The sequence below is a fragment of the Miscanthus floridulus genome, chromosome 7, assembly GCF_019320115.1.
Source record: "Miscanthus floridulus cultivar M001 chromosome 7, ASM1932011v1, whole genome shotgun sequence".
Taxonomy (NCBI): Eukaryota; Viridiplantae; Streptophyta; class Magnoliopsida; order Poales; family Poaceae; genus Miscanthus; species Miscanthus floridulus.
The window spans coordinates 129309574-129324019 of record NC_089586.1 but is presented as its reverse complement, the minus strand read 5'-3'; the positions used below and the strand labels follow the sequence as shown (position 1 = coordinate 129324019).

General features: G+C 48.1%; 2 protein-coding genes across 4 annotated transcripts; one reads left to right on the top strand and one right to left on the bottom strand.

Moving 5' to 3' along the window:
- Nucleotides 1–341: 341 nt before the first annotated feature.
- Nucleotides 342–5470, top strand: LOC136464771 (ABC transporter G family member 28-like). Of its 3 annotated transcripts, XM_066463719.1 has the most exons (14): nt 342–756; nt 864–940; nt 1042–1320; nt 1416–1479; nt 1560–1706; nt 1920–1954; nt 2069–2142; nt 2230–3062; nt 3166–3462; nt 3568–4047; nt 4153–4301; nt 4392–4681; nt 4789–4910; nt 5029–5470. In XM_066463719.1, exons 1-14 carry the CDS (start codon nt 446–448, stop codon nt 5183–5185), a joined length of 3315 nt encoding a protein of 1104 aa, XP_066319816.1. In that variant the 5' UTR covers nt 342–445; the 3' UTR covers nt 5186–5470. The 3 variants fall into 3 exon arrangements, with proteins under 3 accessions (XP_066319816.1, XP_066319815.1, XP_066319817.1); XM_066463718.1 differs by having other exon boundaries at nt 1920–2142; XM_066463720.1 differs by lacking the exon at nt 342–756 and having other exon boundaries at nt 872–940; nt 1056–1320; nt 1920–2142.
- Nucleotides 5471–5640: 170 nt separating this feature from the next.
- LOC136464770 (uncharacterized) lies at nt 5641–7576 on the bottom strand. The gene is made up of 2 exons (XM_066463717.1): nt 7438–7576; nt 5641–6433 (listed from the first exon to the last, which is right to left on the bottom strand). Exons 1-2 carry the CDS (start codon nt 7520–7522, stop codon nt 5955–5957), a joined length of 564 nt encoding a protein of 187 aa, XP_066319814.1. The 5' UTR covers nt 7523–7576; the 3' UTR covers nt 5641–5954.
- Between the last annotated feature and the right edge of the window lie 6870 nt (nt 7577–14446).

Sequence of the window (14446 nt, the reverse complement as noted above, 5' to 3'; positions counted from 1 at the left end):
ACCAAGACTTTGACTCGCTCAGCCTTTCATTCAATTCCATTATTTCCTACTTACCGGTCCTTTCAGTCCTGGACACTGGACAGAGACAGAGAGGTCGGCGTGCGAGCCCACCACCACCACTGGGCCGTCCTCCCTTCGAACCAAACTCTAGCTGGGCTACGGCCCATGCGATGCCATTCCGCAGCCCGGCTTGGTTTCTTCTGGGCCGGCCGTGCCAGCAGCCTAGGCCCGCGGCCCGCCCATTCGAAAGGGAAAGCGAAGCGCTCGTCACCAACCACCACCTCTCCCCTCTCCTCTTCTCCCGCCTGTTATTTCTCCTCGCCACCAACGCCACGGCCGTACGTCCTCCCCCTTCTCCGGCCCCGCGCGCGCATGGCGTAGACGCGTAGCACCGCCGTCGTCCCGTCCCCGTCCACGCCACCACCTCGGACCGATCAATGCAACAATGGCCTGCTGGGTGGCGGCCGCCATGCACCTGCTGCTGCTCTGCAACGCCGCGGCCGCCGCGCGCGCCGCCGTCGCCCTGTTCGCCGCCGTTGACGGCACGACGCCGCTGCCCCCGCGCCTGTCCCTCGCGGAGGCCGCGGCCGCGATCGGCACAGGCGACTACGACGACGGCACCACCGGGGACAAGGGGTCCCAAGCCATCGTGGGGAGCCCCATCGTGGCCGGCGCCATGAACGACCGCCTCAGGGCGCTCACCTCCTCCTTCGCCATCGCCATCGGCAAGAAGCTCGACTACTGCATCAAGGACACGTACGTGCGTGCTGCGTCTTCATTCCTTTTTGTTTTTCTTGCTTGCATTGCTTTGTATATATACATATATTATATACTAAATATGTCTATGCATATATTGTATGCAGGGAGACGGAGTGGAATCAGGCCTTCGATTTCTCAAAGGACACCACCTTCCTCACCAATTGTATGAAGGAGACCAAGGGTACGTACCTGAGGATATGTATATGATATATATTTACCTATGCCATATATATAAATAAATATGATGAAAAAATGGCCGACGACGATGTAATAAAATAACAGGGGACCTCCAGCAGCGGATCTGCACGGCGGCAGAGATGAGGTTCTACTTCGACAGCCTGATGGGCGGCGGAGACACGGCGGAGACCAACTACGTGAAGCCCAACGTGAACTGCAACCGGTCGTCGTGGATCGACGGGTGCGAGCCCGGTTGGGCGTGCAGCGCCGGTCCCGACCAGAAGATCGACCTGCAGAACTCCAAGGACATCCCCTACAGGCCGCTCAAGTGCCAGTCCTGCTGCCCAGGCTTCTTCTGCCCCCATGGCCTCACCTGCATGATCCGTAAGATCACCTCTTGCATTGCATTGCTTGCTTCGTTTGTTGCATTGCATTTGTTCCTATCCATCCCAGTGCAGCTGAATGAAGCATATATGCAGCTTGCCCTCTGGGTGCTTACTGTCCACGGTCCAGCCTGAATACTTCCACAGGCATCTGTGACCCGTAAGTCATATCCGGCAATCCACATCCACAAAAAGAGGTGAAGGTGAATCCATTCATGCATATGATGCATTGCATTGCAGGTACAACTATCAGCCGCCGCCCGGAAACCCGAACCACACCTGCGGAGCCGCCGACATCTGGGCGGATGTGGTCACAGCAGATGATATCTTCTGCCCTGCTGGATTCTACTGCCCCAGCACTATACAGAAGCTCCCTTGTAGTAGTGGGTAATCCTGTCTATCTAATGTTTTCCAACCTTCTTACAATTAATTCCCTGCATATTTAGTGTACATACCTTTAAAATGTGTCCATTCCTTTGTTGAAGCATCTTCTTCTTCTTCTTTTAATCCCACCCCCCACTTTGAGTATGGGTTCTCAGTTCTCACTAATTATATAAATATAATAAATGCTGACAGTATAAGGTGCATTTTTATTTGCAGGTATTATTGCAGGAAGGGGTCAACCTCACAGACTAGTAAGCCCAGTCTTGTTCACAGAGATGGAAATCCTGACCATCAATATCAGCTCCTTTGGTTTCATTCAAGTCCATCCACTCCTCCTAAATCCACTGCTGCTCACCTTACTGCAGGATGCTACAAGAAGAGCTCTTGCCCACCAAACTCTGCTACTCAGGACATCACTATATTCGGCGCGCTGCTTGTGGTACATGCCACTACATCACTAGAATGGCGATGATATCTCCTGGTTCCTGTAGTCCAATGTTGTCATTGCCCCTTTGTTGTTCTTCAGGTTGCATCCTGCTTAGTCCTTCTTATCATCTACAACTTCTCCGGCCAAATTCTGACCAACCGCGAGAAGAGGCAAGCGAAATCTCGAGAGGCTGCCGCAAGGCATGCGAGAGAGACTGCACAGGCTCGAGAGAGGTGGAAGTCAGCTAAAGACGTCGCCAAGAAGGCGGGCGTGGGACTGCAGTCGCAACTGTCCCGCACCTTCTCGCGCAAGAAGGCTGGCCAGGCACAGCCCGGACCGTCCAGGGTAGGAGACGCAGGTGGGAAGAAGAACAATCTTACTGACATGATGCGCTCGATTGAGGATAATCCAGAGAGCGATGAGGGGTTCAACCTGGAAGTAGGAGACAAGGCCCTGAAAAAGCCCACGGGGAAACAGATGCACACCCGGAGCCAGATCTTCAAGTACGCGTATGGTCAGATCGAGAAGGAGAAGGCCATGCAGCAGGAGAACCATAACATGACCTTCTCAGGCGTTATATCCATGGCAAAAGACCATGATGTCAGTACGAGACCATCCATTGAGATCGCCTTCAAGGACCTAACTCTGACATTGAAGGGAAGCAAGAAGAAGCTCTTGAGATCAGTGACAGGGAAGCTCTCACCTGGTAAGGTAGCTGCCGTCATGGGCCCGTCTGGCGCAGGGAAAACCACGTTTCTGAGCGCCATTGCCGGTAAGGCAACCGGGTGTGGAACATCGGGTCTGGTATTAATAAATGGCAAGATCGAACCGATTCGAGGGTACAAGAAGATCATTGGCTTTGTTCCCCAAGATGACATCGTCCATGGCAACCTAACTGTTGAAGAAAACCTCTGGTTCAATGCAAGATGCAGGTACAGGCTGGAAATCCGAGTAGAGTCCTTTCACTAGTTCTCGACTTTTTAAGCTGCTATTATTACTTGATGAACTCACATATGATAAACTGATGCGTTTCAGGCTGTCAGCAGACATGTCGAAAGCCGATAAGGTCCTCGTCGTGGAAAGGGTCATCGAGTCCCTTGGGCTGCAGCCAGTTCGAGATTCTTTGGTTGGGACGGTAGAGCAGCGTGGCATCTCTGGTGGCCAGCGCAAGAGAGTCAATGTCGGCCTCGAGATGGTGATGGAGCCGTCGGTGCTGATCTTGGATGAGCCGACGTCTGGTTTGGACAGCGCCTCCTCCCTGCTTCTGCTCCGCGCCCTTCGTCGTGAAGCTCTCGAAGGCGTCAACATCTCCATGGTCGTCCATCAGCCCAGGTTGGTCTCCGGACTCCGAATCTGAACATGTACTAGCTAGGTCGCTTGGTGCAGTCAAGTTTCTGGTTGATGATGGATCAATAACTGATGCTTGTGCTGTTTCAGTTACACTCTCTACAGAATGTTTGATGACCTGATACTTCTAGCCAAAGGGGGCATGACGGTGTACCATGGGCCCGTGAAGAAGGTGGAGGAGTACTTCACAGGGCTGGGCATCGTCGTGCCAGAGCGGGTGAACCCACCAGACTACTACATCGACATCTTGGAGGGCATTGTGAAGCCCAACTTAAGCCCAGGTGTCAGTGTGAAGGATCTGCCGATCAGATGGATGGTGCACAACGGGTACGATGTCCCGCGGGATATGCTGCAGAGTTCTTCACAATCAGAGTCGACGTCCAGGGGAAGCATGGATCATGCTTCGAGCCACGACGATGCAGCGCCATCCATTGTTTCAGTACTCTGGGGCAATTTCAAGGATATCCTCGGGCAGAAGAAGGATGAGTATGATTACAACAAGACTTCAGAGGATTTGTCAAAACGTAAGACTCCCGGCATCCTGAGGCAGTACAGATACTTCCTAGGAAGGTAAGGCCCTCTTGTCTTGCCTTCAGAAGATATAAGCCTTTGTGAAATTTTATCAAGTGTGTCAAACTAGACTTCATGGCTTATGATGTAGCCATTCTTCTTCAGGTGCGGCAAGCAGAGGCTCCGTGATGCCAGGATACAGGGAGTTGACTATTTGATCCTTTGTCTTGCCGGTATATGCCTGGGAACACTGGCGAAAGTGAGCGACGAGACGTTTGGAGCGCTGGGATACACTTACACTGTCATTGCTGTCTGTAAGTATGAAAAGCTCTCTGAACAATGCTGTTTGCTTTTTTTCTGATAGCACACTTCAGCCAAGTGATGCACCCAAAATGTCGTTGCAGCTCTGCTCTGCAAGATCGGAGCCCTGAGATCGTTCACGCTGGACAAGATAAACTACTGGAGGGAGAGAGCCTCCGGGATGAGCTCCCTGGCCTACTTCATGTCCAAGGACACCATAGATCACTTCAACACCGTTGTTAAGCCCATTGTCTACCTCTCCATGTTCTACTTCTTCAACAACCCAAGGTCGTCCATCTGGGAGAACTACATTGTCCTCCTTGCACTCGTCTACTGCGTCACTGGCATCGGCTACACCTTCGCCATCTTCTTCCAGCCAGGTTCTGCACAGCTGGTGAGTCATCTTTGTATTGTGTATGCTTTACTTGCTCGATATGTCTCACGAGCCAGGGTTCACTTAGAGCCAGAACTATCCTAATAACACATATGGTGTGCTTGCAGTGGTCTGCTTTGCTTCCAGTGGTTTTGACTCTGATAGCAACACAGCAGAAGGACACGATCCTTGCCGATCTGTGCTACACAAAGTGGGCTCTGGAAGCCTTTGTCATTGCAAACGCTCAGAAGTATGTATGGCTCAGCTCATCCTGTTTGATGACTAGCATATGGATTCAGATTCAACTGGCCATAGCAACACTGCAACCTGATAAAAACACACCATTTCTGTTTTCTCTCTGGTTGCAGCTATTCCGGAGTGTGGCTAATAACACGGTGTGGCTCGCTGGTCAGGAGCGGCTACGACATTGAGCACGAGGCTCTCTGTATAGCGGTCCTCATTGCTAATGGGATACTCTTCCGCTGTGTAGCATTCTTCTGCATGGTCACCTTCCAGAAAAACTAAAAAATCAAGGAAAAACCATAAACTTTCTATGCCCATGTAGCAGGTCCGTTTCGTTAATTTCAGTGTGATAGGATTGTAGATTAGACTCCCTCTTGGTACAGTCCCAGGTGTAGATGAGGAGAGATTCTTGAATAGCAAGCAACTGTCAGGGATGCCCTAAATTACAGAGGCATTTTTTTTTTCATTTTCAGGCTAGCTAAAACATCAGGGTTCACTTTGTTACCACCAATGTAAATTTGATATGCAAATTCAGTGTATGTATGAGTATGACGACTAATTATGAAATTTGTAGCTCCTCACTTGAAAAACAGTTTTCTTACTTTCAGTGCGAGTTTAAGTTACAGCAGAACTTAACGCATTTAACTCCAAATAATCATAGCAATCATCTGTAAGCTCGTAATAAGAGCATATTTAACCACACACAATACATGAATGCTGGCTGATACACAACTGAATACAGAATCAGAATGTGGGTAGTGCACAAGAGATTCACCATATTCAATTTATGTGGGCTTACAGCTCCTGGATCCAGTTTTTGGTATAAAAAAAGCTACACTGCAACAGAATCACAACAGCACGTATCTGATGGACTTGAGAGCTACACATGAGAAGCCATGAAGTTGAGCACAACTACTGGGGCAATAGTTAAGGTAGGCTTCTACATGTACCCTTGTTTTCTTGAACACGCAGGTGAGCTGTGCATCTTTATATTAAAGAGAGGCTTCTACGGGTACTTACTAGACCAAACCCTACCATATTAGGAAGAAGACTAATTTTGTTCAGAAGGCCCCTTAGAACTGACCTGAGACCCAGCCAAGTCATCCAAAGTGAAGTTGAGAGTATCCGTTGAACCTTTCTTCACCTCCTCTCCTTGCGTCGCTAGGAAGTCCTCGATGCTCCCTGGCTCCCCGAACCATCCAAGCCTATCTGCTATGAGGTGGAGGTTGTTGCAGCCACCGCACCGCACAACCACAACTCCATTCTGGTACGAGTCCTTGCTGGCCATCTTCATAGATCTGGTCTCGCACACCTTGCATGTAAAGATCATGGCGAGGTCATGCCTTGGTGAGATCTTCAGGTTGGAGGTATCCCTGACTTTGAATCCGAGCTCTCGTGTCGGGACAGAAGCCAGTGGGGGATTTGTTTCAGAATCCTGTTGATCCTGGGGATCTGTTGCAGTATTGCTCGCTCCGGTAACTGTTAGGAGGGACCTTAGCCCGGCACTTGCAGGTGGAGGAAATGAGAATCCTGCAATGACATGAGTTTCCAGTTCAGTGCTTAGCTAATCTGCTTTGCAAAATTGTAAAACAGCTATGGTACAGGTACACCCAAGGATGAAGCAGTAACCACAAATAAACATTTGTGCTCCCAAGTCACAACTAGGAAGTCGGTGTTTATTATTGTAACAATTATCGTTAGCGCTTTGTGAAAGCAAGGTAGTAAAAAAAAAAAAAAACTGGACCTACGAGGGTATGACCACCCCCAGGCATTGCATTAAGAAGAAGACCTTCTCATGCAGGCGCAAAAAACCCCCGAACCCCTGCCCCACCCTTACACAGCGGCACCGTCGCCCTGTGAGAACGGGCCAGTCCTTAGACCTGTGCTTTGGCGTGGGACAGACGTAGCAAAGCATGAATTGAACACAGCATGAATTTTTAGATTTGTTGAACCTATGTTTAAGGACAGCATACATGGCACACGAAACTTTCAGCCACAAATCCAAACCAATCAATCCTTAGCCTGAGCTTAGTGCCATCAACCTAAATAAACCAACCCTGAATTAATTTCACCAGGTTTTATAGGGATGTAGCTAGGAGTATATATACGAGTAAATATAACATTAGGAGCAGTTGTGTGGCCATCAGACAGAGCAATGCAAGATTTTGGTCTCTATGGTGTTAGTCAATAAAAGGCACAAAGTGGAGACTGCTCTCGTTGAGTGAGTCTATGTTAAACATACGGAGCTTGCTTGCAAAAATTAAGGCACACATTAGAGATAGGGATTCCTCTCGCAAACCCGAAACAATTCTGAACAGCACAGCCTAAAGCAAACCCCAGTTAAGTCTTAAGACGGACGGGAGAGAGAAATCTGGATGGATCACAAGCAAGCCATAAACCGTGAATTGATAGATACTATAGCTCGGAGCTCCCCTCCCCATCCGAGGAGCTGGAGACGCGCGAGCGCAACTAATAGGCAGCTAACTGAGGGAGAAACAGAGGAGGGCAAAGATGTGGGGATGGGATGGGGCTACCTCGGTGGGAGTAGGGAGCAGGCGATCCGGCAATTGCGGCGGCGAGGCGGCGTCGGAGCAGCGGAACCAGCCGGGCGGCAGCCATGGCGGCGCAGAGAAGGCTGTAGAAGAGGAAGAAGCTTTGCGCTTCGTCTGTCTGCCTGCCTCTCTGCTTGGAAATTGGAATTGGATTGCTGAGGAAGAAAGAAAGAGACAGAGCGCGGCCGTGGTATGTTCTGGGCTTTCTGATGGGCCTACATTGGGCTATTAGAGCAAGGTCACTAATAAAGCTAAGAAGTTCTTCCTGAATGCCTAAAAAAAATAGCCCTTTCTAAAAAAAACCTAAATAGTAGTTTCTTAAACAAAAAGGCAAGTTAGCTATAAGTCAAATTTTAAACGGAAATGCCGTGTCCAGACGGACGGACACAGCTTCCAAAAATTTCCCCAATCGCTATCGCGCCGTCCGCTCGCTCCATCGCGCCACCCACCTTCCCTACTCTGCCTCCACCACGTCGCCCACCTTCCCCACTCCGCGCTCCACCGCGTTGCTCGCTCGACGCGGCCGCTCCATCGAGTCGGCGAGCCTCCACGACAGAAGCTCCAGCAAGCAGGCGAGGGGAGAAGCTTCATGTGATGCCGCGCCGCAGCAAACCTCTGCGCCGGCGTCGAGCTCTACAACGACGAGCCTCCATTCGTCCAAGCAGAAAGGTGAAATTGCGCTGAAAGCGCATGTTTCAAGTATTTCAGATGTTTCAGAGGTATGTTGCAAGTGTTTTATATCGATGTTGCACAAGTAGATCGGGATATTGTACATATTGCAATGACTATATACGTATGTTTCAAGTGTATGTTCCAAATGTTTCATCTGTTTTAGACGTATATTGCAAGTGTTTCATCTGGATGTTGCAAAAATAGATCCGGACGTTGCAATACCGCATGTTGGAAGCGTATGTTTCAAGTGTTTCATACGTATGTTGCATGCGTTTCATCTGAATGTTGCATATGTTTTGCAATGGTTACACACATGTTTTCAAGTTTTTTTCTAGCATTTTTTGCAAGTGTTTTAGATGCATGGTGCAACTATTTCAGTTGCCTTTCAGACGTATGTTGCAAGTGTTTCATCTGAATGTTGCAAAAGTAGATCTGGTGTTGCATATGTTGCAATAGGACCCATCTGTTGCAACCGCAAGAGCACCGTCGTGGGTCATCGTGCGGGAGCCTGAGGTCGTCAGATGCATCTGCATTGCGGCATCCATAGGTGGGGGTAGGTGACTAGGACCCACATGGGTTCCTGCGTGCGGGCGTGGTGGTAAGGCGAAACAGAGTGAGCGTGATGGTAGGACGGTATGCAGTGTGTGGTCCACGCGGTGGGGCGTGCGAAAACAGACGGCAGGTGCTCCTTTCGCGTGTAGCGCAGCCTCTCGTGCGAAGGACCTGAGGCGTCCAATATTTTGGAGCGGCTCTGGACATCCGGGCCTGGTAACATCCAATTTTAAAAGCTAAATTATATAATCTATTTATCTATTTTCTACAATTTTTTTTGGTATTATATGATATCATATCTCACATTCTCTTTCCTATTCCTTCGCACATACACTTTTATCTCGATCCACCAATGTCTAGACTCATGTGTCCAACATGTTAGGGCCTGTTTGGATCTCCTCCAAACTTTAGAGCTCTAAAATTTAGAGCTAAAGTCTCCAGGTGGTCTTAAGTTAGCTCTAAACTTCTACCGAGTTTAGTCTCCAGGTGGTCTAAAGTTAGCTCTAAACTTTTACTAAGTTTGTCCCTCCACTTGATCATTGGCGTTGTCTGTGCATGGGTCCATGGAGGGGAGGTGTAACTCGACACCATAAATTGAAACTGCTGGTTTCTTTTACCTTGGTTTAGGAGCTGACCGGGAGAAATAATTTCTTCCCATTTTAGGAGTGTGAAAGCCCTAGTTTGGTTTTGGATAATTGATGAAACCTAGCACTAACCTTTGTAATGAGTTGTGAAATGAGCTAGGTTGGTGCAATTCAAGTGTGGAGCATGGTCATGAAGTCCATGGAGATGGAGATGAACATATGTTGAAGATGATCAAGCTCAACTTGGAAAAGAAGAAAGAGAAAAACAAAAACCAAGATGATCAAAGCAAAGGTATAAGATAGGTTTTGTTTTGCACTCAAGACACCATAGAGGGTGTGAGTGACTTATGATCGATAGCCGTACTATAAAAGGAGAAATCTTTGGCCAAACGGTTTATCGAGTGTCATTAGGTGACATGATTCTTGCATATGTATTTAGGAACCTAGTGTGCTATCCTTGACCCTTGTAAAATGCTTTGAAAAATGCTAGCACACGTGCACACAAGTTCTACACTTTGTGGTTAGCAAGTTGGAAACAAGGGCAAAGCGGTTGAGGAGATAGAAAAAGAAATGTAGTGTCGGTCACTGACCGGACATTGCACCGAACATGAGACCTGACCCTAGGCAGCGTCCGATCATTTATAGCGAGGTGGTACAGCTCTAGCCGAGAAGGCTTGCGAGCGCCCGAACGCTGGGATGTGACGCGGGCGCTACGTCTGGTCAGCTGGCGTAGAGGAGAAGCAGCCTGGGTGGCACGATCGGACGCTGGAGAGAGCCACACGACCTGACGCGGTGAAGACACTGTTCATGCATTAGGTCAGTGCCTGAGGCACACACGAAAGAGAGAGAGCGACCGAACGTCATGGCACGTTAGGTCATCTTTGACCAGGTGTGTCTGATCATTAAAAAGCCACTCTAGGAGCTTACTGATGTTGACCTGACGCGGAGTGTCTTAGAATCTAATCGTTAGAAGAGTGCGTTCGGTCTTTGGGTTGACTCGACGCTGATCGTTTTTCGACCGTTGTGATCTAACACGTAAAATTTAAAGGAGCCCCACATGGACGGCCAGGAACGATCGGACGCTGGCCGACCAGACGCTGGGGTGCGTCCGGTCATCCTAAGAGTGTCCAACCGCTCTTTGAGTCTTGGGGCTCTATAAATAGAAAGGTACCAGCTTAGGGCTCACTCTCTTGGCACTTTGACATACTTGACATCCTTGTGAGCCTAAGCAAACACCTCCCACTCATCTCCATCATTGATTCATCATCATAGTGAGATTAGGAGTGATTCCTAGTGCATTTGCTTGAGTGATTGCAACTAGTGGCACTTGGGGATCGTTGTGGCTATGGAGTTCTTGTTACTCTTGGTGGTTGCCACCACCTAGACGGCTTGGAGCAGCGGAGGAGCTTCAACACATGTTGGTGATTGTTCGTGGCTGGCTTCGGTGATTGTGAGGGGTCTTGTACCTTTCCTAGCGGAGAGCCGAAAGGTAACTCTAGTGGATTGCTCATGTCATTGAGTTACCTCACTTGTGGGTAGGTTCTTGCGATGTCCAATTGTGTGGACGAGGTTCGTGCAACACCTCTTAGCCGCCGAACCACCAAGTGTTGGTCGACACAACGGGGACTAGCGTGCCAGCAAGCACGTGAATCTCGGGAGAAAAATTGGTTGTCTCTTACCCTTTTCTATTCTTCTGGTGATTGAATTGGTTTTTATCTTGTGATTGGCTCACTCCTCTACGCGGTGGTATAATCACCCTACTCACTCGGTTATATTCCCGTAAACTAGTTGTAGCAAGCTCTTTAGTGTAGCTAGAATTGAGAGCTTGCTTTCTAGCTTAAGATCATCTAGTGGAGCTCCTTAGTGTAGCAAGTGTGAGAGCTCTTAGTGAGTAGTGACTTAGCCGTTTGTGTGACTTGTGATTATAGTAACTACAATTGTTGGATAGGTGGCTTGTAACCCTTGTAGAGCTAGAGCAAGTTTGCATTTCGCTATTTGTCATACTAATCAAATTATTGTAGTGATCTTGTAGATTTTTAAATAGGCTATTCACCCCTCTCTCTAGCCATATTAGGATCTTCAGGGTGTTTGGTGCAGTTATAAATCCTAAAAAACTAAGTCATTCCTAATTTTTTAGCGACACGCTCCATCTCCACGAACTTTAGATCTGCCAAAAACTTGGATCTAGCTCCCAATTCCACCAAATCCATGTAGCACCTCAAGGGTGGTCTAAAAACTCTAATTTCATGTACTTAGTGAAAATTATCCATCACTGCCACTTAGTACACAAACATACCGGTTTGATCTTATAACACCTCTGGTGTTACAAGCTCGTTTAGAACCTAGAATCAAGGTCTAAAAGAAGTTAACAAAAATAAGTTCTCAGGTTTTAAAATTTTAAACTCGTAGGGGATGCTAACCAACTTGAGTGTCTCATTTGATGGGGAGGGAAATCAAATTGAAATGTAATCCACTCTTCATGGTTAAGTCGGCAACCTAATGACTTATGTTTAGAATGCTATCTTTGGTAAATTATTTTGTGAAACATACTTAGATAGTGATTTAATATTTTGCTCCTATGGGTTAGTATGGAGTATGTGGTTTTGCATGAAATAATTGTTGGTTAAAGTTATTAGGGTTTAGATCATTTAAAAGTTAAGACAAAAGTGCTAATGACTGTTAGCCCGAACTGAACCCTAGTTTTTCCTAAGTCTAAAAGAGTAGACAATGCGATTTCGGCATTCAAATTCTAGCAAAAGCATCTAAACAATAGCTTCGTGTTTTTGCACCACTGATTGCTCCTAAGTAAGCACTTGGGCGTAGCATAGGTTGGGGTTGAGCTGGGTGTCACGTTGCCCTCTAAAAATTGACCGAACTTCGCTAGAACGCGTTGAGGACATGTCTTTGGCTCTCTGTGCGCGAATCGGCATTTCGGTGATAAGCTTCACTTGGAGCCCGTTGACCTCCCTCCGTAGCTGTTCATTGATCATAACCAAGGTCTTGTTAGGAACCAGGTAGCAAGAACTATCGACGAGTTTAAGCGGACGCACTTTAGGCAAAGTAATTAGTCGTTTTTGCTTAGCTTTAAAATCCGTGCTCGTCATTTTTGTGCTTGCTCAGCCTCGTGGGCACAATCACCACGTACACACATGCGCCACTATCGTCACATAGTCCATGGTCAGACCACTATCGTTGCCTAGCTCACACATAGGGGTGATGTCACGCATCAGCTGCAATTTGGCTCGCTGCTTTGCGCACGTCGTGCTTAGGCGACTGGCCATGGTGCCACGCACGGCGCATGTTGTGGACGTGGTAGTTTGGACTTGGCCGATGTGGCACCTGCCTCACCCTTCAATCCACCTACCACGTCGAGCATTCAAGCCGTCCTACGTTCGTCGAGTCTAGGTCATTGGTTCTGGCTCTAGTGGCAATGTGACACCTCCCTGCTCGCCTTGATCAGCTAGCCGACATCATCCCACCGCTTGGGTCTGGCTGCTTTAAGTCATGCACACCATGCCAAGCCTACCCATGGCATCGCCTGGGAGCACGTGTTGGTGGTAGCTTGTGGCTGGGGCCATCATCTTAACCCTCTTGTGTTTGTTTGCCTGCTCTTTCGTGCAACCACCGTGGCCAAAGCTCCGTGTCGCCACGCGGTAGGCTCTGCTAGCTCGTGGATCCTCGGCCTGATTGCCTACACTAGTGCGTGGGTTAGGGAGCCAGCTAGACACCCTACCTTCCCCATTCTTAGCCGAGTACCTACCTACCATCAATTTGATGAATTGCTCGCTGCCTGCCATCTTATCTCCGAAACAGAGCACCGCTCAGGGGTAAGTCCCAAACCTAGAGGTAAGGGTTCAATTGGGGGCGTTTCTAGGCTTGCCTTAACCACCTTTAGCCAGTTTCGCATTGTCTTGGCTAGGACCCTCGTCGATAATGCGATGATGCGATGGGACCATCGTGAAGCGTCGCCGCTGTGCTCGGCTCACATGGCTAGGTCTCCTCAACCCTCCCTGGCTTCAACCGGCACCACAGCATGGACCGCGATAAGCTCCGAATGCTTCTCTGCCACCGCTACTCCTCCATTAGTGCGTAGGCCCGCCTACCAGTCATGCCACCGCGGATTCCCTAGCGATGTGGGTAGGTGAAATTAGTGCACAGTTGGATGTGCTACCGATTTCTACTACCGCGTAGGTCCAGATGTCTTGATCAGCTTCATAGGTATGTAGATGGGGGGGTCTCTGTAGGTCGGTGTGGCCGCGCGTGGGCACAGCGGGGACCCAGTCGTTGCAAATAGTGTTTTTCAAGGTGTTTTGTGCAAAAGTCGAGACTGATGGAATAGTGTAGCATGACGTAGTTGAAATCATGAGAGTATGAGCCTTCTTTTGCAAATGTGTTGGGCGCGGGCGGGCTTCCTCTATGGGCCGTTGGCTGGCCTGCCTATTACGCATGACCGGACCACGCGGGCCGCGTTGGGTTGCTGGGCTAGAATTGCCGCCGCCAGCCCTTTTTGTTTTCTAAGCCTTTTTCCAATTTAGTCTCTAGAGTAAATTTATAAATTCAATATAAATTTGTGTAGAGATTCAAAAATTGTGAACTAATTTTGTAAGAATCCTAAAATCATGATCTATCTGCTAGTATATCTTGTTCACATAGTTTCATGATATTTCTAGGAGTTAGCTAATTAATTTGAGATACTTAGTATTATTAAATATGAACTTGTAGGAATTGTTGTAATGAATTGGTGATAGTGTTGATATTAGAAATTTCATCGTAAGTTCCTCGTATTATTAGGTGCTCGCTGTAACTTTTGTAGCTTCTGAATAATTAGTTTGCTGAGGTAACTAATGAGCCTTAGTTTATACATATAGTAAATAAAAGAAAATAAAGAAACACCTAGGAATTTTATAACTAAAACATCGTGGGAAATTAATGCCTTGTTCAACAACAGTGGATACGTGGCCTAGTACGTTAGTCATCAGAGCTAGCCTGTTAGCCTAGCGGTGTAATCGTATTTTAAGCATTGCGGTTGCCATTGATTAATTATGTTTTCCTGAGTGTATCCACGAATGCCACAATAGGAACAACGATGGATCTAGAGTCGACCAGAGTAGCAGAAAAGATGGTGCCTTATTGATTGTGTCGCCATGATGGAATGTTAATATTTGGTTATATCTTACCTAGGC